The following is a 23,416-nucleotide window of genomic DNA, read 5'->3' on the forward strand; positions in this document are numbered from 1 at the left end:
CAATCTGACAACCACAGAGAGAGCATGAAACAAGGACTTCTCTCTGTGGTTGTCAGTTCATACAGTTAAAAAGTGTTTGCTAAAGTACACCATCAACTTGCCCAACAAGTTCTTCTAAACTACATATACCAAGGCAGCAGTATGAGTTTGCTCGTAAAACACCATATAATAATTGTCTGGTCCACCTGCATACGTAGCCTATTGTAAGAAGGTGGACTTAACCCACCTATTTGGAAAGTTGCCTACACATTACATATACCGGGCCTCTAACTTTCCCCAAATATGAACAAGGTGCCCTGTTTAGTTCAGTAATGTTCAGTAATTATTTCACTCTCCCTGTTCAGTAACTTACACTCTCCCTACCCGCCGTGGTTGCTCAGTGGCTATGGTGTTGGGCTGCTGAGCACGAGGTCACGGGATCGAATCCCGGCCACGGCGGCCGCATTTCGATGGGGGCGGCATGCGAAAACACTTGTGTACTTAAATTTAGGTGCACGTTAAAGAACCCCAGGTGGTCAAAATTTCCGGAGTCCTCCACTATGACGTGCCTCATAATCAGAAAGTTGTTTTGGCACGTAAAACCCCATAATTTAATTTTTTTTACACTCTCCCTGTTCAGTAACAGGGACAGTGTAAGAGTGGGGTTAAAGATTAATATGCAGAAGACAAAAATATTGATAAATAACCGAGTAAGGGAACAATAGTTCAAGATCACAATCCAGCCTCTAGAGTCTGTGAAGGAGTACGTTTACCTAGGTCAACTAATCACAGGGAACCCTGGCCGTAAGAAGGAAACTTACAGAGGAACAAAAATGGATTGGAACGCATTCGGCAGACATTGTCAGCTCCTGACTGGAAGCTTACCATTATCGTTGAAAAGGAAGGTGCACAATCAGTGCATTTTACTGGTGCTCACATATGAGGCCGAGACTTGGAGACTGACAAAGAAGCTTGAGACCAAATCAAGGACTGTGCAAAGAGCGATGGAATGAAGATTGCTAGGCATAACGTTAAGAGACAGAAAGAGAGCGGTTTGGATCAGAGAGCAAATGGGTATAGACAATATTCTAATTGACATCAAGGGAAAGAAATGGAGCTGGGCAGGTCATGTAATGTGCCGGTTAGATAACTGTTGGACTGTTAGGGTCACAGAATGGACATCAAGAGAAGGGAAACACAGTTGAGGACGGCAGAAGACTAGGTGGAGCGATGAAATTAGGAAATTTGCGGGCGCTAGCTGGTATCGGTTGGCGCAGGACAGGGATAATTAGAGATCACAGGGAGAGGCCTTCGTCCTGCAGTGGACATAAAGCAGGCTGACGATGATGATGATGATGAGTAGCTTTTTTTTGGTGCCAGGGTGGCGCTGCGAGTGCAAAGTGCTATCCACAAATGCAAAGCCCTATGCTAAATCTCTTCACTCATGCGTGGCCTAACGCTAATACCTGCAAAGGTCTTTGGGGCCCCAAACTTTTCGGACCACTATTCTAAAACTATCTATTAAGTCTCTCCTTTTTGCTCCTGCTAGGGGGCATGAGCTAGTGTAACTAGTTACATTGAAAGAGCCTAAATATAAGATGAACAGACAACATCAGAAGTGATACATGCCGATAGAAAACATTTAAGGCAGTGTTGTGATGGTATTGTAATGGCCCTCTATGTTCGATAGTATTGTTTTCAATGCCTGAAGCGCAAAACAAAATTGCAACACAAAAAATTACAGGGTCTCTTAAGATCTCTCTTAAGAGGTGAACGTCGAAAGCCTACTCTTCCTCCTCTTATCATTTGCCTCATTCTCTTTGCCTCTTTTTCTCTTCTTTCTTTTAGTCATTACTGCTCACTACTAAGCATATTTAGTCATTTGTAATCAACTGGGGTCAGTACAAGTCGTTAGACATGTTGGTCGTCATGGTCATTAGTAGTTATTACAAGTCATTTCAGTCATTACTGGTCATTACTAAGCATTTTTAATAATTTATAATGAATTGTCGTTACAAGTTGTTGTTAGACATATTGGTCATTTTGTAGTCATTACTAGTCATTACTGCTCACTACTAAGCATATTTAGTCATTTGTAATCGATTGTGGTCATTACAAGCAATCGTTAAACATGTTGGTCATATCGTGGTCATCAGCAGTCATTGCAAGTCATTTCAGTCATTAGTAAGCTTTTTTAGTCATTTCTAAGCAATTGTAAGCATTACAATTTGGCATTAGACATATTGGTCAACTTGCAGTCATTAGTAGTCATTACAAGTCATTTCAGTCATTAGTCATTACTGGTCATTACTAAGCATTTTTAGTCATTTCTAATCAGTTGTAGTCATTAAAAGTTGTCGTTAGGCATATTGGTCATTTCGTAGTCATTACTAGTAATTACAAGTCATTTCAGTCATTATTAGTCATTACTGCTCACTAGTAATCATTTTTAGTCATTTGTAATCAATTGTGGTCATTACAAACTGCCGTTAGACATATTGGTCATTTTGTAGTCATTAGTAGTTATTTTTGTGATTACTATACGTTTCTAGTCATTTCTAATCAATTGTAATCATTACAAGCCATCATTAGACATATTGGTCATTTTGGAGTCATTAGTAGTCATTACGACTTTTAGTTGTCATTATTACTTATTACTAGTCATTATTAACCTCCACCAATCTCTATTATAACATTATCATTCACTAACTGTCACTATCAATAATTTTGATTCTTTAATCTGTCTTCATATGGCGTGATGACGCTTTGGCGGACACTCTGGTCATCAGGTCTGCTGGCACAAACTTCACACACAGAAAGGCTTTCGCCTTAAAAGCAGAATGGCCGCTCCGGACAACCACTACCAAAATGAGTGGTCACCAACTCAGCCAACTGTTGACATTCCTGAAGGTTGTTTGCACCAGCGTATATAGGATAAATGTTGACTGCACGATAAAATTTGACAGCTTCTGGACATGTACCGTGTGTTCCCGCTAACATTAACCAAGCTTGGAGGAAGAAAATAAGATTTATAAAACACGGTGCAAGATCCAATTTTAAAACCGACTGTGTTCGGCTGTCAGAGTTCTGAAGACTGAATGTTGTAACTCTTAAGATCGTATGCTGCACTGTGCCTTTTTTAATAACTTTTTCCTTGCATAGCTTGCCTAATGTTAGCTGCGCCATCCTATAATAGGCAGTCATTTTTTAGTTTTTCAGAATTTTAACAAATTCTCTGTGGCACATAACAGAACTCTAGTCCTTTAGCTGGATTATTCAAAACGGTGGAAATCACTTAAAATTAAATTAGAAAGAAATCAACACATATTTAACCAGTTAACAAAAAGTCACAAATTTTTAATTAATTGCTTTACGGCACATATTGCAATTTAAGAATTGTAGCCAGTGAGCTTGCAAGGTGTATCCATGTGGAATGAATTTCCAGGATTACACCAGTTTGGAGATATGTATCCTCAAACTGGCCATAAATGTGCACTGTTGTTCGACTTGCTCTTTTTTTAACAAAACGCTCTTTCATGCGATGGAGCACAAAAGCAACTGAAATGCCTATGTATTTCGTCTCGCACTTTGCGAAAAAATATCTCAGAAACTGGAAATTCATTTCAAGTGGATACGTCTCACTGGCTACAATTTGTAAATTGCATTATGTGCTGTAAAGTAATTAATTATTATGTTCATTAGTGAAGTTCTGTTAGATATGTTTCAATTTCTCGTGCTAGTAACGTCTGCCTCTTAAATTAATACAGCTCAAGAACAAAAATTATACTATCTGCTGCAGGTGATCTTTATTAATCCCATAAAACTTAAAAATGATACCATCATATATATTGTTATGGGAAGCAATATATTCTATAGTTCCAGTATTTCATAATCCAACAATTTCATGCTGTAAGGCATACCATTGTTGGGCACGGTTGATTACAGTGCTTTAGAATCCCTCACCCTTAGGTTAAATAAAGGAAGCTAATTTTGTGTTTTCAAGTATGATTATGCGGTCCCAATGAACTGGGCATGATCCAAGCACAATGTAAAGTTTGGTATGGTGGGAACTGCCCAGCGCCAGCCTTCTCTGCAATGCCAGCGTGTATCACGTACCCCATTTATCATCTGCTACCATTTTTTCCGGCGAAGCATGAAAGACAATCCTCACTGCGCAAATAGGGAATGCATAATAAAGAAAAGCATTACTTATGTGACTAATGCATTCACAAAGAAAAATTTGGTCTCTGCTGTTGTCATGTTGGATTTTTCAGCATGCAGCCAACAGCGCCCGCTTTCAAAAGTGTAAAAATGAGAGGGAGTGCAGCAGCAATGCTAGATTATTTCACCAAAGCTCTGATGGGGACAAGAGGTGCCAGGAGACCTTCTCAAATATCTATAGGGCCCACTTTCGAGATGAGAACCCATATAAACAACCGAGCACCAGGTCGTAGTATACATCTCTATCCACTAGAAAAGAAAAAAAACTGGTGGGTTTCTGGTGGCACTAGAAATTAAACCTAGTGCCGCCCGCATATGAAGCGGTTGCTCTACTATTTCACCACCACAGCTGTTTTGCGCCAGTTGCAAATTGTATCACTTTGTTGCATTATCTAACTTTCACCCTTCCCTTGGCACCTATGCTGTAACTAATATACCGTTCACTATCTGCCTTGCACATTAAATATGTGGCCTGCCCAACTCCATTTTTTCCTTGTCATCTCGGCTAGAATGTCGGCTGTCATGAGTGTGAGTAGCATCATTAAAATAGTTGGTCAAGAATTTGCTTCTTTAATGTGAGTTTAATTTATTAGGACTTTGCAGTATTGTAGTATTTACCTGCTTATGGTCACAAGATTTGTGTCACCATCTAGTATTCCACATTTACTTTGTATTCTTTGCCGAGTGCTCTATTGTCTGAGCTCAGCTTGGTGCTTAGGTTTCAAACACTGTCATGACACCTCGTCCCTTTTACGCAGGTGTCCAGGATAGCGTACGACTACAAGATGGCCACCCTGGGAATGGACCAGGACTCTGAGGAATACGCCAAGGCACGCTCTGAGGTGAGCATTCTTATCCCCTGGCATCTTGGATTGTGATAACCTGTCAATAAATCTGTCAAAGTTGCAAAATTTTATTGCACAAAGTTGTTTGAGACACCATCGAAGACAAGTCAAAGTGGTAATATGATGCTTTCTGGTTTTTCGGATGGACGCGCATTTAGTCATTAAATATCAGCTGATTGTAAATTCAGCTGTGTTGTGTCTTTTCATAAAGAGAATCATTGATTTGAAGCAGATGCACAAGTTAATTATTGGCTGCAAGCATTTTGAGGAAGAAAAAAACTTTTATTGCACCATTACAAACAGAATGTGTCATACTGAATGTGTTAGTGCCTTCATTAAAGTGGTTGCATGTGGCATGGCTGTGCACATTAAAGGGAAACGAAGCTACCTTGAGTATGGCACGGGTTCAATTTATCCGATACTTTATATCCATGCGTCTTCCCTTACCAGCACTTAAAAGCACTGACTGTGTACACAAATATGTACGCTATGGCTGGAGTGTTTAGTGTATGCTTGGTGACAAGCTAAGTATTCTGTACAATAACTTTTACGTTTTTAGCGCAGGAAAAGGGACGAGAGACAAACTACAGTTACACCACCAACTACAGTTACATGGCTGAATTCTCACAGGGGCGTGACACACCTGCTAGACAAGTACTTTCCTCGACGGCCCGATGTCCAACAAGGAGATTACACCGACGATACAAATGCAACGCTCGATGAAGAATTCCACGAGTCAGAGATCTGCGCAGATCTCCACGACCTTAATGGCAAATCACCACCTGGTCCCGACAAGATTACGAACAAGACTCTACGAAACCTCGATGATGCCTCGATCACTGCTCTTACGGCATATGTCAACAAATGCTGGCGAGTGGTCGCATCCCAAAGGTGTGGAGACGCTCTAAGGCAGTGTCACAGCTGGAATGTCACTGAAAGGGAGAAACTGAACACCCTTATATGCAAGACTTACAACATCCCCCTTGGCTTACTGGAGTCCACGAGCACTCGTCTGCTGCAGCTGGGGGTATACAACACGCGTGAGGAAATCGTGGATGTGCAAAGAGTCTCGCAACTCGAACGCATGTCCCTGACAGCCACGGGCCGGTACATCCTACCACATCCATTACCATCCAATACATACATTACCACATCCAACGCGGTCATTCCACCCAACCTCAGCGACATGCTCATCGTCGCCTCTATCCCTCGAAACATGCAACCCGGACATAACGGGGGCCAACACCAGGCCTGTGCCAAGGCACTGCTGTGCTTCTTTGGTGGGAAGAGGACTACATGCTTCATAGACGTGGCAGAATACACACAAGAACACCGGTTCACAGCGGTAGTCGTAGACGTTGAATCTCGGCTTGCACACGCATGTAATGTTAGCACGTAATAGTTAGAAATAGTGAAAGAGGTTGCGATTGCGCTTGCGCTTGCCGACCCCTATTGCGAGGTAGTTCTTAGTGGCTCACAGTCCGCAGTTCGTAACTACACACAGAGGCGCATTTCCTCCGAAGCTCTCCAGATCCTAAGAAAAGCTGGTTGACAGCACTTCAATAGCACTGCGACCATGTGGTTCCCAGTGCACGTCACCACCCCCACCGACAAAAGCCCCCCTAACTTAACAAGGTAGCACACAGCTCTGCATGAGGAATGATCTGCTGCACATAGTCGGAGACCCTCTCTTCAAGTTCGGACGTCCTGGTACGAAACACGCGGGAACGCTGTCAGATGCATCACCAAGCACTACCACTTAGGCAGGCGAATATTGCCCCCACCTCAACCCAAACTGAAACGTTGTCAGGCAGTCGTCTTACAACAACTGCAGACACACACTTTCTCTAGTCCGGTGCAAATGCGGCACATTTTCCCAGCGCAATACCCGAGTGCTCTTTGCAAGTGTTGTCAGGCAACTAGAGTGATGCTCTCGTACTTGTGGGAGTACCCTGTAATAACAGCTAAAGTGGAAGTAGCTCTGGAGGCTCTTGCGTAGAAGTGGGCTGCCGCTCTGCGCAGCTCCAAGCTCAAGACACAGGAATGGGCAGTCCAGCGAGCCTGAGAAGTGGCGACGAGGCAAGGCCTCGAAGTCCTCTCATTGGAGACCTGAGCCCGGGTCGTTAAACTTCGCCGGGTTCTCTATAAAGTTGTTTCCATCCATCACAGGGTCGGCTGCATCAGCAGGCGTTAGGTGCCAGCAAAGCCGTGAGCAGAACCGGGAACGAGCTCGCCTAGGCCGTACCAATGCTGCAGCCCGAGCACAAGAACAGGCTCGTGCAACTGAGTGCAATCAGCAACTGCATACCGAAATTAGCAGCCTACCAAGCCGTCGTTTAGGGAACCGTCAGGATTAACCCAGTGATAAACACTGGGGTCACACGTTTCAGCTTTACTGGTTAACCATCTGTACGGAGTGCTTGGGCAGTGATTCTTTTTTTTTTTTTCATCCTCTGCAATCTTCATCTCTCTCTCGCACTTTCAGTCCTCCTCTTTCCAGTCTTCTCCTCTTCTACTAGCTTCCGATCTTCTAGGCATCAAGGATTAACCCTGTGTGCTATAACCAACCTTGGTTGCACATATTGGGTTGTAGTGGCTGTGTACAGCTGGTGATGGAAGGCTTTGTTTATACAGAAATCTTGTCACGTCCCCTTTTTTGGGCTTTGTGGTGGGCGGCTGGCATCGCTGCCAAAATCAGTACACTTGATGCCTACATCATTCCCCTGACTCAAAGATAGCCCTCTTTTGAAAAGAGGGTGCACCAAAGAAAACTTCAAATTTTTTTTCAAATACAAGGAATCCCATGTTTTTCATTGTGGTATCTCGCATGTGCTCTTACGACAAAGGAACGACAACACTGTAGTGCAAACAATTATGAGGGCATTTATTGTGCACCTTTCTACACTAATGCCTGCTAACCAAATTACTATCCACAGAACATGCTAATGTGCTTTTAACAAATCGAGCAAGTTCGACTCGTAGCGACTACAGCAAGCGAATATGTTTGCCCACATGCTGGACACGAATGTCTAATCGTACGTGTGTACGTTCATGCAAACAATGGCGCGTTCGAATGATTGTGTTCGTCCATTCTGGTGTCGTGCTCCTAAGCTTTTCTCGGGACGGTCCCGCGAAGCGTAGGTGGGCGCAGGCGCGGAACGTCCACGCCACTCACTGACCGCAAGCCCAAGAGGAAGAACCTACTCCCTGTCGCGCCCGACGAACTTCACCGTTAGGTCGCGTTAGCAGTGCAACACTCATGCCATCTCTCATAATATGCTGTAACCACACCATTGTCGCCGGAACTTCGCTACAGGGAGAAGCCAGATTACAGGAGACATGAGAGCCATGTGGGGAAAACAACATAAGGGGATGCATGACAGTCGAACAACCCCACAACGTGATTTAGAGTCTGAACCCTGAAACGACTGTTAGGACAATTTTGACTTTCGGCATTTCTAAATGTCTCAACAACACATGGGGTCCAGGTTACAAAGTGACTGAATGGCCAGTGGCTCCTTGAGGTTTGCAACAAGGACCAACATGAGCTCTCAGATCTGGTGGCATTCGGCAATCACTGTGACACTCTCTTAGGTCAGTGAACACAAGCAAAGGCGTGACCTCTGATAGTGACCTATTGAATCTCAGTGAAGGAGAGCTCCTAGAGGGCTGGAAAGAACAGAATGTCACTGAAGCACATAGGAATAAAGATTAAGCACGACAATAAAGAAATCCCTACAAAATGGTTTATCTTCACCTTTGCGATGAGCAAGCAGTCACAATCCCTTTAAACAGGATACACAAAGATGAGAGTAAGGCTGTACATCCTGTATCCTCGGAGATGTTTCAAGTGCCTAAGATTTGTTCATGGTTCTCAAAGCGGCCATGGCTGACTGATGTGTGCAAAATGCGATCACCGTGAACACGCTTCTAATTAATGTAGTACAGTGAAACCTCGTTAAACCGTAGTTGGCCGGAGCTTGGAAAAAGTACGTACTAAACGGTAGTACTGTTTAACCGAAATAGCATGAGATCGCCCACTTACTTGTTGAAAACGGAAATCAGAGAGAGTGCAATGAAAGGGGAAAAAACATGCAGTATTTATTCACTTCGCGCGACAAAAGTGTTATTTTCCTTTGATGCCGTGGCGGCCTTGCACGATGACAGCGGCCTCAAACTTACTGAAGCTGCGTGCCAACTTTTCAGCCAGCCCCCTCTTCTTGGCAAACACTTGCATGTCAGATTCCTCGTTGGCGTTACGTATTCTCCGTGCACGCGCGCAGTAGTGCTGCAGAAGTCCCGGGGCGTCTTTTTCATTGCCGGGTGCTGGAGTTTGGAATAGAGTTACGTTATCGTGCACCTGTTCTCGTTACGACGATTGCTTTCATGAGGCTGACGTAACGCGCAGCTTATGCCACTGTCGGGCCTGAATCGCCTGTGTTGTCGCATTTCATGTTGTCCTCATCACTGTTGCTAGTCGACACTTCGGCAACAACAGAGGCAACGATGGCGAAAAGTCAAACCTCGTAGCAGACATGTCTTCATGGTCGCAGCAGCGCTGCCGAGCAACTTCTTCGCATTCCAAATGCCACACACCGTAGTCAACAGCAGATCCCTGTCGCGTGCCAGCGCCGTCTTCTTCGCATCACGTTCGATAGCACGGACGATGTCTAATTTTTCTTCTATGCTGAGAACCTGGCATCGTTTTTATCCGAGCTTCGACATGACGCGAGTCCTTGCTTGCGCGATGCCACAACGCTCTCTGGCACGGTGTCGAAATGATGTTGATGTTGATGTGGCTTCACGTGCACATGTACAGGGTGCTTGGAGGCCGTTGTTCAGATCTCTGAGGCTTGTTGTTCTGCCGAACCGCCCGATGGAGACGACGCACCGCCGTGTTTTTGCGATGAAAAGTTTCAACGCTACGTTTTGACCGATGCGTACGCAATAAGCTGGTACAGTTTATGCGGACACAAAACACATTATGTTCAATGGCCGCTGAGTCGGGGATTTGACTTTACTACTTTTAAAATGAAACTACTGTTTAAGCAGGTACGGTTTAACGAGGTTTTACTGTAGTGTGCTACACTGTACAGACTGCAACAGTGGCCATGCAGCATATTCACGATCCTGTCCTACGTCGAAGAAAAAGAAAGATATTATTAATATCAAAATAAAAGAAAATATTTCTTTTCAAGAAGCGTGCAAGCGCATATCCTTTCTCCGTACCGCAGGGAATGCTGATGTGACGCGTAAGGGGGCAGTGCTACAGCAGACTCCGGCATCTGCTTGGCCCACAAAGAGTGTGATCACGGCAGTGCCACCAGCTCCCAGGCGACAGCAGCCAGCTCTGCTTCGCGTCTCTGAAGGAGGGCCCATCGACCTCTGAGTTGGTGGCCTCCAAGGCCCTGCTTTTTGAAGGCCTACACCGAAAACACCCTGCTCGAATGAGCGGAAGTCCAGCGGCTCTCAGTAGTCGATAGACACAACTCCAAGCCAGACGGCGCAGACAGTGCTTCGGGAGCGGCGCGATTCTCGATACCGCTGCAAGACAAATAAACCACGGATTACGGGACTTAGAAAGGCTTTGTGAGCCAACGTGACTCCTCCTTGACACACAGCACAGAAACACTAATGATATAGATACACAAGTTTTGCGTTAGCATTTGAGAGGTCTTATCCACAACCTCAATTACATTAAAGCACTTATGCACATATACAATCCAAAGGTGTAATGTGTTCAGGAGAGACACCTAAAACCAACACAAAGAAATTTCTTCAGGTAATACGCCATTTTATGGAAAGACCGTGACAATGCACTTGCCTTGTCAGGTGGTGTTGCAATCACAGTGGACAAAGGTGTTGCTTGTCAGCGGTTACTTCTTTGAACTCCCCCGGACTCCCCTTGAGGCAGCCGCAGCCTGAGCGGTGATTTTCGAGAACTTGGTCACCATATGCCCTCCATACATTTCCGAAATTATCAACCTTCCAGAACAGGCTTTCTAAGCTTTATCATTGAACTTCCTGAACTGTATATTGTTTTGAAAATCTAGATGCACATAGCACTCAGTGGGGGGACTCTCATGACATAAGAGAGGGCCTAATTAAAAACTTGCTCTTCTCCACAGGTGCGTAATTGCTAAACAGAAGAAAAGTGCCAAGATTCTACAGTGTGGCACACAAAACATTCTCATCTATAGATTTAAGTATCGCACCAAATTCACTCATGCCCTCTCTGGAGTGCAACATCATCAAAAACCCTTCAGGGAGTGACCACTTCCTGATCGTTTTAACATTAACAAAATGTGGTAAAACCTCTCCCCAAATTCCCCAGTGGAAAATTGATTCTTCCGACTGGAAACGATACAGAGAGCTCTCGCACTTAACCTGGAATGACAACTGTACACCCAACATCACCGACGCAGTGGCATACTTCGCAGCATTTGTTGTGAATGTAGTGCATCCCAGGAACACAAGGATCGCATTCAAAATGGCGTGTTCCCTGGTGGAATGATGATTGTAGGGAAGTGCAAAAAACGCAAAATAAGGCTTGAGGGTCACCTTCATGACTCCAACCGCAAAAAATCTAATAACTTCAAGGAAACCGACACTGAGGGTAGAAGAACGCGCCACTGTGCCAAAAGGGAAAGCTGACAAAAATACATATTAGGCATACGCTCTTATACAAATGAAAGAAAATCCTGAAACAGAGTTAACAAATTAAGTGGCCAGTAAACCCATCCTCTACCATTAGTAAACATTCATGGAAATACTCTTGAAGACCACAATGCTTTTCTAGGTGCTCACTTTTAGGATATTTCCAGTTCACCTCAATATACACATGCATTTCTAGGATACCAGTGGCAAGCAGAGCAATTGTCCCTGGATCAGAAAATAACAAAGAATGGATCACACATCCCTCCTTTCAACATGGCTGAGTTTCAGGCCCCACTGAGTTGTAACAAATCGGTGCCAAGAAGAGACGGAATAGCTTACGACATGATCAGACACTTAAAATATGAAACCTATAAAGCACTACTATTCCTTTTTAACTCCATTTTCTGTGGTGGCTGCATCCCAGCTACGTGGAAAGGGACAGTAATAATTCCCAATCTCAAAGACCCGACTTGAGCCAGCAGTTATAGGCCTATAGCCCTAATAATTTGCCTATGAAAACTGTGAGAAAATGACTAACCGATGCCTGGCCCATTTTCTTGAAAGCAGCAAAACACTATATCCCCGACAGTCCGGTTTCAGGGAAGGTAGATCCATAACAGATCGCCTTGTCCACATCAATATCCTGATGCCTTTGTGTATAAAGAGTTTTTCTCTTGTCTGTATTTTTAGACATGGAGAAAGCTTATGAAACCACTTGGCATTTTGGGGTCCTTCGTGATCAGGCAGAAATTGGTGTGCGAGGTAACTTGCTGAGGCAATTCATAGTTATCTGTCTTATCACACATTCCGTGTTAGAGTTGGCAATGTTCTTTCTCATCCATTTATGCAGGAGACTGGTGTACTACAAGGTGGTGTGCGGTGCTGTGCTCTATTTGTTATAAAAATAAGCTCTCTCCATACTGTCATACTGTGCATAATGTTTTATTCTGTGTATGTGGATGATGTGCAAATCAGTTTCAAATCTTGTAATCTTGCTATCTGCGAGCGACAGGGGTAGCTTGGCCTCAACCTGATTTCTAAATGGAGGGACGAGAATGGATTTAGACTAAACCCACAAAAAAGCATGTGTGCTCTCTGTGATAGATCTCGAGGAAGAATGAATAAATGTGAGCCATGAACATAAATTTTTAGTTATCATTTTAGACTGCAAGTTAAATTTTGTCCCACACCTGGAGTATCTGAAAACGAAGTGCCTGAAGGCTATGAATTTGCTGAAGCTCTTGTCAAGCACATAATGGGGAAGCGTGACAGGAGATGCCTCCTTAGCTTAAACAAAACCCTTATACACAGGGTGTCAGAATGAAATGTTTTTTGTTATCGTTTAAAGAGACACAAAAGGGAAAGAGAAGGTCCATGTGTACTGTTTAAATACCATTACAGATACCTCGCAACTCTTGTTTTGAGCCAAGAAAAGACTTTGTTTATGAGAAAATTGCATCTGAAGAGCCCCAATACCTTTATCGCAATTAAAATATCCCGCCACCCAACCAGGGAGTGGTGACGTTGCATACGCCACCATTGCCCTTTGCTGCCACCGGTGAGTAAAATGGCGCACGACAGACAGTGGTACGGTTTTGTGCACAAAACACTGATGCATGGCCATGGTGATACCAAGCCAAGACAGAGCGGTGGATTCGCCACTGAAGCTGCTTTTGCTCAAGTGGGCCTGGACCGTTCAGGCATCCTGCAACATCACTTGGAAGTGGAATTATCTGCTACTTGCAGTTTGTGCGAGTTTCGTGAGCCAGCAAAACAGGCAGCATTACACAATGACGAAACTACTGAAACACGAAAGCGTGGACAGCACAGAGTCGAGCGAAAACAAAACCTTTCGACCGCCTGCGTCGTTGCCAAGGGTAAAGCCAATGAGTTCTTTTTTCTAAAGATGGAATAGAACTGGACAAGTAACATTTTCTTTCGCCTTATAATTCAATACAACAATGTTTTTATAACAAGTGGTTGAGCACTAGTGATAGAATATAAAGTAGGAGTGCCTTCGTTATCAGGCAAGTACTTGAAAGTCCTGGGGGAGACTCTAACCAGGACCTGCATTAACCTCAATTTCTTTATTACTGAGGCTCCGTTTGCAATAATATTGATGCCTTAGGAATTCTCTAGCACTAATCTATCACTTTAACTTTTAGCTTGACTTACTATACCCGCCGTGGTTGCTCAGTGGCTAGGGTGTTGGGCTGCTGAGCACGAGGTCGCGGGATCAAATCTCGGCCACGGCGGCTGCATTTCGATGGGGACGAAATGCAAAAACACCCGTGTACTTAGATTTAGGTGCACATTAAAGAACCCCAGGTGGTCGAAATTTCCGGAGTCCTCCACTACGGCGTGCCTCATAATCAGAAAGTGGTTTTGGCACATTAAACCACATAATTTGATTAAGCTTGACTTACTATTTGCTTTTAGTGTCCCTTTAAGCTTTGTTCCATTGAAAAATCATCCGTAACATGTTATAACAGTTTTGGTTTGCATGTCAAAATTTTCGAAGCAAAGTAACTATAAAAACAGTATTTATTTTTTTCACTCAGTGAAATATCAGTTCTGAGCGTGATCTTAGAAGCAGCACGTCATCAAATGTACTCGCTTAAATGCGAGACCACTGTTCTGATAAAAGAAACTTGAGGGGGGACATGGCTTTGACAGTCAATTTCCTTATTTCTTCATGGATCTTGATGAAAATTGGCACAAGTGTTTAGAATGTCTCCCTGATGCTTCTATAGAAGTTTCAGAGCAATATCTTGAGAACATTTTATTGAATTTTATTAAGCAGAATGTTTTTTCCGTCTAACTTTCTGGAGAGCCTGGGGAACTTAAAGAATGTGATAGAGGGCTTGTTAAGTATCGATTGCATAGCTAAATGCGTGCTGAAGGTCGTGACATTCTTGCTTTCTTTTTTTTCGCAACACAAATTTTTTGGAGTGCCATTTCTTATGTTACCTTCGCATCAACCACACTTTCGGGGTAGTTGAATATCCATATCGTAAACTTACGAAGGGTCAAGATAAGAAAGTGAGAATGTCACGACCTGCACTGTAGCCCAAGGAACGTGAAAAAAAAAAAAAAAAAAACGGAATGAAAATATGTCAATAAGTGAATTATGAATTCTGAACGTGATCTCAGAAGCAGCACATCATCAAGTGTACTCACTGAAATGCGAGACCACTGTTCCGATAAAAGAAACTTAAACGAACCATAAAACTTCAGTAGCCAAGAATTGTACCTGTAGAAGATGAAACAATTGGATTTTTAGTGCGCAAGCCCTGGGTTATCCTACAACGCCGACCTCCTAGTGCACCAAGCGGCAGGCTTACTACAGTCGAACGCTCGACCAGTCGCACTATCCCTGCCCGACATATGTGCGCCAATTCTGACGTTGCCTGAAGCCGGTTGTTTTGGGTTGCCAACTTTCTCCTTGAATCGAAAACCGATCAAAGATGTTTCAGTTTCACTCCGCAACAAAATAATAAATAATTTTTTGGTTGCATTCACGTTCTGGACAAAAATATCCTTTTTTTTTTCAGTTTTCATATTGGTTTTCGTTCTGTTCCGACACTGCTTTTATGCCTTGACTACAGAGTCATAGTTTAGAACTCTGCAACACCTAGTGCTTTAAAGATGTTAGACCCATTTCACCATCTGGGTATCTTGCTTGGTACAGGTGCCTTCAAGACTAGCCCGGTAGAAAGCCTGTATGTTGAGTCAGATTAATGGTCCCCGCATCTCCAAAGAACATATTCAAGTTTATCTTACTCCTTGAAACTAAAAGCTGACATAGGACACGTATGCCATTCCGCTATGAGCAGCATATTGGCTGCCAGGCTTTATTGAATTCTTTGTCCCTGCATTTAGAAGCACCGGCTGAAGAAACGGGCATGCTACCTCAAGAGTAGTGGCTCCCAGTCGGCTTCCACCGCCTTGGGAGGGGCAGTCTGTTGAGTGCGATGTCTCTTTTATTGAGATTTCCAAGCATGCACCTGAGACTTGTATACGTTTGTGCTTCCTCGAACTTCAGGCGAAGTACTCCTGTGCAGAATTTTATATGGACGCTTCTAGATCTCTTACTGGTGTTGCTTACGCAGCTTTGGGACCCCCTTTTCAGTATCCAGTGCACTAAATCCGCGTACAAGTATTTTCACAGCCGAAGCATACGCAATCCTCTTGGCAGTTAAGCACATACAGCTAATGAATCTAGCAAAAGCAGTTGTGTTCAGAGACTCATTGAGCATCGTTAGAGCCCTAATGAATCTACGAAAACACAAGAATCTAGTTTTCAACAAACTGTACGACTTGTTATGCTCAGCTTATATGGGCTAGCAAGTCATCATAGTATGCTGGGCACCCGGACAAAGAGACATAAAAAGCAATGTAGCTGCAGACGAAAGTGCCACATCAGTAATTTTTGGATATACAGACACAAACGTAGATACCTATCCTTCCCACAGACCTAAAGCTTTTCCTGCACCTGGAGTTGCGGAAATATTGGCAACGGCAGCAGGATACTGAAGTGTCAAATAAACTACATATAATCAAACCAAGAATAGGGAAATGGATCTCTGAGAAAACAACAATACACAAGGAAGTGCATCTGTGCAGGTTGAGGATAGGATATACCTATGGAGCACCCTCCTAGCTCCTTACTCGAAGTGATCCTCCGACATGTGATAGATGCGGTGACATTCTTACTGTCCTCAATGTTCTTGGCCAGTGTCCTGAAATAGAAGCCCAGTATAAAAAGTACTTTTATCCTGCATGTCATGAGTACATCCCTCTTCACCAGCCATTCTTTCTGAGCAATTAGCCGCTTTTTCATTTTAAAACAGTCTTAAAGTTTTTAGCTGACGTAAACACTGTACTAATCATGTGGCTATGTTATCTGAGCAACAGAAGTAAAGGCTGCCAGCTTCGCCTGTGTGATATACCTGCCTCCACAATTGAAAGTCATGCATTCTGGTTTGCTGTTAGATTTAGTTTTTCTTGAAGAAAAGGTCTTTCTTAGGAAAAGCAATTTTTTGCTTAAGCTGATGCAATAAATAAATAAATAGAAAAAAAAAGCACTACTTGGTTATCGTCATCGTCAGTTGTCCCTGCAAGAAATTGCTGCAGTTCAACAGTAGTTGCAGTGCTTCTGGCTTCCGTTCGTCATTTCACCTTTGTATCTGTGTGTTCAGGCGTGACGTGATCGTTTGTGTGCTCTCCCCGAGCATGCCACACTGCAGAGGCAATGCCAGCAATGAGGTTGCTTAAAACGTTGTCTAAGAGTTATTCAGAGGCCCAGTGGCTTCCGGTCGAAGTTGCTTAACTTTTTGCATGAAGTGGTTACACGCTTTGCACTGTTGCAAGTACACGTTGGAAATTGTAGTTAATTTTACCACAGCTCTGCAGGTGACCCCAACTTGCTTTTGGGTACATTTTGCTAGTCATTTAAAGGGGTCCTGAACTATCCCTTCGGCTTGGTGAAATAACATAATCTGCTGGTAGCGTATGCTGCTGTGAACATCTCAGTCAAGTTTTGCTGTCATACACAGTGTGTGGAACTCGCAAGCAGAGTGCGAAGTCACCTTTCTCAGAAACGCTCTCTTTTCAACCAGAAGCCTGCTCCTCACTCTCTTCTGGACACTTTATTTCGTAATAAAGCGGATTCCCATATGCAGTTGCTATCGGTGGCTGTGATCTGCTACGGAGCGTAGATACTGTGGCGGCCGCGGGGTGCCACCACGAGCTCACTAGCTAAGCGCACTGGGACTTGCTGGGGACAAATGCGTTTGGCTTACACTTAGCGCATCATAGGCACCAAAATCAGAAGTCGTGGAGTCTACATTAACATCCAAAGTGAAACTTGAACTGCGCACCACGGTGACATTTAGAAGGCGGAGTGTTGTGGGCACGCCCCACTCTACCATAGCCTTCACAGTGCAAGACATTAAAGAAGGAATGGGAGGCACAGCGGAGGCCGTGTTTGATTGGCAATAACTCCACTTCTGCTGAACGCATTAAAATAATTTTTTCGGCGAAGTGTTTCTGATGTGGCCTATTTTCACTTCAGATGCCTTTCTTCACTACAATAAAAAGTGGTTGAGGGCCCCTTTAAGGCTATGTTGTTTGGGTAAAACACAAATGCAAGGCGCAGGATAGAGACAGACAGGATGAGGACAACTGCTGACTGCTAACTGGTGTAGTTTACTAAGGGCACATTTGCAGCTCTCAACTTATTGCACTGTGTGTACCCTTGAATAGGCAACAAGAGGATAATGAGATTAAAAAAGATGCTCATAGGCTACAATATTGCAATTTGTCTTACAAGCACATATTTGGTTGCAGCAAAGTGGTTAACGTATGTCCTGGGCACACCCTCTTTCCATAGGAAGTCGCAGTTAGTGCTCGTCTGTTTGTCCTTTCCTTGGTTGCATGGAAGCTTCATGAAGTTCCACTGACTTCCATCGGGTTGCTAAGGATTTCGATATTTTCTGGCTCTCACTGGATTGTGAATGTCCGAAATTGTTCATGACGTTTCCGGTGTCTCTTCTCCCGAAACCACTGAACAATGTGGGAAACCTCCTGTGGGCTTCACAGTGTGGGAACCCCTTAGACCACCCATCTCTGGTTCGCGTGCGACTTGGGCCATTCGCTCGTGCGATCCCTGGGGACGTGTCATTGCAGCCTTATTTTGGAGTGTGTACCTTCCCTCCGGCATCACTGTCCAATGCTGAATAGCTGACCGTGCATGTGTTCACGTTTGCTATCCTGTCTCCCCATGTGCCACACAGAGTGAACTGAGCAATCATAGCCTCTTACCTTGCTACGATAGTTTTGATACAGTGGAATCATAATTGTGCTTCTTGGACGAGAAGCCATTCGAGGCAATGACAGACTACACACCATCGCTTGCGTTGAGCACGCCTCTTTGCACTTTGTCCCCCTAGTGATATTGTGTAAGGCTCGTCACGCCGACATGGAGAGGTCCGGTCTCTGGTTATCTAACAGCTAGCCTGCGGACTCCGACGACGACTCCACCGTGGTGGAGGAGGGCAAGCGACTGAAGAGGAGATACTGCAGGACAACTAAAGACACGATTGAGCAGGGCCCTGACGGACCGCCTGCTCGAACTTACAGGATTGCTTTTGTGCCTCTTGACATCTTTAAGAATTTAAATTCCATACACAGGCAGATTCTCTAACACCTACCTTGTTAATGTGGTTCCAAAAGGAATTAACAAAGTGCGCTTCAACACCAAGAAAAACGTCATAGTGGAAGTAGCAACACAGGCCGTCCTAAAAAAACTGAAGACTGTGCACACACTAGGACACGTAGAAGTCCGGTTGTTCATTGTGCCCGGTGGTGCACTGGGACATCACAACTGATGTAGTGATTGACATCAGTGGTGGAGGGTTCCAACGGCTTCAGTCTTCAACAGTGACAGTCATCGACTTTTATCACTTAGGTCGCTCGACGATCGTCAGGGTTCTTTTCGAGGGTGGCACGCTACCTGATCATGTCAAGGTGGGCTACGTGAGACACTTGGTATGTCCTTATATGCCTCGATTACTGTAGTGTTGCAAGTGTATAAAGCCAGGACATGTCAGCACTGTCTACACAGGCCAGATGACATGCCTCCACTGTGCAGGCAGTCGTCACATATCTTTATGCACACTAAAAGGAATGAAGTGCTTGAATTGCAATGGCCCACATGAGGCGAATTCCAGGGATTGTCCCAAACAGAAAATGGAGGCGAAAATACTCAACCAAATGGGCAAGACAAGTGTCACACAAAGAGGTGGCAGCGTCCAACAGACGGTAGTTGAATTGGCATAGATGGATCTCTCCGAGCCATTGTTTCAAGCCAGCAGTGCAAGCCCAGAATTGAGTGTATGGCCAGACTTGCCACCACGCACACGGGCCTTTAACTATCAATGCAATCAATTACACTGTACCGAGAAATCACCATCTTACTCTGTCGTCAAAGCTATGCTGCAACGAATAATCGATGCCCTGCAACTGCTACTGTCTGGTTTAAGTACGCCAGTGGCGCAACAGTTCCAAAAGTTACGCAAGCTATACACAGTCTCCTAGCTACTCTGAAGTAACCTACCTCTGTTTGCGAAGATGACTGTACTGTGCTGTGAAGTGTGCATGTACATTATGCACAGAAACAATATGCTGTGCAGTTCTGATCATTGTCTTTGCCATGCCACCACCCTCCTTGCTCTTCACATTTTATCTCCTTCCCCAGCGTGGAGTAGCAGGCTAGAGGCACTTCACTCGGTCCAGCCTCTCTTCTACCTTTCTGCAATTAAAAATTTGCTTTCTCTCTAACAGATAGGGGTACAGAAGTGGCGTTAATAATAATAATAATAATAATAATAATAATAATAATAATAATAATAATAATAAAGTAATGAAGAAAGGAAGATAATGACATCCTGATCATCATCAAGAGCGGAGGGCACGAGATCGGCGCTCGAACACCACCATCTTGTTCTCCCGACCTACTGTTCAGAGCTACCGCCTGTTTGTTGGACTCGTCCAATAAACGTCCTTACATTTGGTGGATCGTGCTGGGTACGCACATCATCGGCACCTTGGAACTCCGATCCCGTACGTTGCACTCGACCATGCAAGCTGACGCTGCCCAACCGCTGCCATCTCTCCCAGCCGCCGTTTGCCCCGGCCCGGTTTGCCAGTGAGACCCCTCGGTATTTTCGGGTACGGAAGACCAGGACGTTGAGGACTGGCTGTCGGCCTACGAAAAAGTTAGTGGACCCAACAAGTGGGATGACGCTGCTAAGCTGAGTACCGCGAACTTTTACCAGGCTGGCGTGGCGAAGCTGTGGTATACGAACCATGAATCGGAATTTGAGAACTGGCCCGCTTTTAAGGAGGCAATATCTGCCGTTTTCGGTCGCCCTGCCATGCGGAAGTTACGCGTCGAGCAACAGCTGCGCACACGGGCACAAGAACCAAACGAAACTTTTACAGCCTATATTGAGGACATAATCAATCTCTGCAGGGGCGCCGATGCATCAATGAGCGAAAGTGCTAAAATTCAGCATATTATGAAGGGCGTCGACGACGAAGTCTTTCAAATGCTTCTTGCGAAGTCTCCTGGCACAGTGTCTGAAGTGTTAACTCTGTCCCACAGCTATGATGAATTGAGAAGGCAGCGGGCTCTCACCTGCATTCATCTCACACGTACAGTCAACCACTCGCTGCACTGGACATCGTGCCTGACCAGTCATACCTTCTCGCACAAATGAAAGAATTTGTGCGTGAGGAGGTGGCCCATCAGTTGTCTCTCCTGCCGTTTGCTCAGCGTCAGGAGCTCCCACAGCAGCAGCAACTGCAGCGACCAATCCCATTAGCTCCCGTGCTTCGACACGTCATCCAAGAACAGATTTCCGAGGCCATGAGGGTGCCCATTCAGCAGCAACCTGTCGCCACACCTCTTAGTTACACAGAGGTAGTAAAGCGGCAGCAGCTTCAACAGCCCTCACCGTCCCATGGTGTGTCATATGCTGCAGCCCCGATTCAGCCGTTCGTGACATGGGCTGCTCCCAACACTGCAAATCCCTGGCGAACGCGAGACAACCGGCCGATCTGTTTCGCATGTGGTGGCCCTGGTCATTTCGCCCGATTCTGCCACCGTTGCGCGCCAGGATACTCAGACGCCCGTTCGCAAAACTACATGGATCGTCCCCGCTCTCGTTATGAAGGTCGGGGTCCCCAAACAAGCACTTCTTCACGTGACTATCCGCAACCCACGTCTCGTCGCTCACCTTCACCCCGTCGCCGATCCTTGTCACCCATGTGTCGTCGACCAGCCCCTGAAAATGAGGGAAACTACCCCCTGCAGTTCGTGAGGCAAGAAATGCGCTGTCGAAATGCTCAAGGCCTCGAACTTTGCCGTCGAATATTGTCGAAGTTTTTGTAGAAGCCACCCGTGCATATGCTCTTGTCGATACTGGTGCTGCCGTTTCTGTTATAGATGCCACACTTTGCCGCAAACTTCGGAAGGTGACCACGCCTCTTGAGATGATGCCCTTACGTACAGCGAATGGAGACCCTGTTTGGCCTATAGCTGCCTGCACTGCTCGACTTATTATCGCTAAAGAGCACTACAGTGTTGAGTTTATCGTCCTTTCATCCTGCTCGCACGACATTATACTTGGCTGGGACTTTTTATCGTATAATCACGCCGTTATTGATTGTACCAGATCTGAACTTGAGCTCTTCCCGTTGTGTGACCAGTCCTACAACCCCGCTCATCAAGCCGCACACAAACTAGTCGTAACAGAAGATACAGAAATTCCGCCGACAGCAGCTGTTTTGATCCCCGTGTTCTGCAACAGCATATGTGATGAAGCTGCATTCTTTGAACCATCACACCTCCTTCTAAGTCAGAAGCCACTTCTTCTGCCTTATTCGACCCTCTCTATTTCGAATGGAACAAGTGCTCTCTGCCTCACAAATCATCTTCCATATCCCATCAGACTGCTTAAATGTGAATCCCTTGGATGCGTGCCACCCATTGATATCGGCCAAATTTTTTCCGTGCAGCAAGATTCAGCTCGACGTGACCTCGACGTCATCAGTGCTCTTACTCCATCTGATGTACCAGCTGCCGACCTATTCGATTCGCCGATCGCAAACGGCCTGTCACCATTTGAACGCTCTGCTCTTCTCCAGCTGCTCTACCAGTTCCGTGACTCTTTCGAAGTTGTCCAACGTGCCCTTGGCCGAACTTCTACCATTGTTCATTACATTGACACCGGCTCCAACTCGCCAGTGTGACAACGCCCTTACCGCGTCTCCACCGCGGAACGTCAAGTTATTACCGACCAGGTTGACGATATGCTTAAACGTGACGTTATTCGCCCTCCACAAAGTCCGTGGGCATCCCCTGTGGTTCTCGTTAAAAAAAAGGATAGATCGATTCGCTTCTGCGTGGATTACCGGCGACTAAACAAGGTCACTCGAAAAGACGTGTACCCTTTACCCAGAATTGACGATGCCCTTGATTGCCTACAAGGTGCCGAGTTTTTTCGTCATTAGATTTGCGTTCCGGGTATGGGCAGGTGCCTTTAGCAGAGGCCAACCATTCAAAGACGGCCTTCGTCACGCCTGACGGTCTATATGAATTCAATATCATGCCCTTCGGCCTCTGCAATGCGCCTGCCACCTTCGAGCGCATGATGGACTCGGTTCTGCAGGGTTTGAAGTGGCACATGTGTCTCTGCTACCTTGACGACATTGTTGTCTTTGCGCCAGATTTCGCAACCCATCTGGAACGCCTCAACCATGTCCTGACGTGTCTGAAGACCGCTCAGCTGCAACTAAATCTCAAGAAGTGCCGCTTTGCTGCGCGAAAACTTACAATTCTTGGTCACGTCGTGTCAAAGGACGGCGTGCTTCCGGACCCGGCTAAACTGCGTGCCATGACCGACTTCTCCAAACCGACGACTCTAAAGCAGTTACGAAGCTTCATAGGGTTATGCTTCTACTTTCGTCGGTTTGTGCGCAACTTCGCCTCTATAATTGCACCTTTGACCCAACTTTAAGCAACGCCTCCAATCTTTCGTCATGGTCTTCTGAGTGTGACCAAGCCTTCTCCACCCTTCGCCGTCTCCTGACGTCACCACCTATACTGCACCACTACGATCCCACGGCCGCAACTGAGGTGCACACAG

At 45.2% G+C, this 23,416-nt stretch overlaps 1 protein-coding gene across 3 annotated transcripts in view; it reads left to right on the plus strand.

The window, feature by feature from the left end:
- Positions 1-23,416, plus strand: part of Adck1 (aarF domain containing kinase 1) — a 166,337-nt gene that overhangs the window by 23,781 nt on the left and 119,140 nt on the right. For all 3 annotated transcript variants that reach the window (XM_075698334.1, XM_075698336.1, XM_075698335.1), the window contains exon 3: positions 4,959-5,042. In XM_075698334.1, the coding sequence (XP_075554449.1) occupies positions 4,959-5,042 (84 nt within the window). The remainder of the gene's footprint in view (positions 1-4,958; positions 5,043-23,416) is intronic.

The sequence above is a fragment of the Dermacentor variabilis genome, chromosome 7 (genome assembly GCF_050947875.1).
Source record: "Dermacentor variabilis isolate Ectoservices chromosome 7, ASM5094787v1, whole genome shotgun sequence".
In the NCBI taxonomy this organism is placed as follows: domain Eukaryota; kingdom Metazoa; phylum Arthropoda; class Arachnida; order Ixodida; family Ixodidae; genus Dermacentor; species Dermacentor variabilis.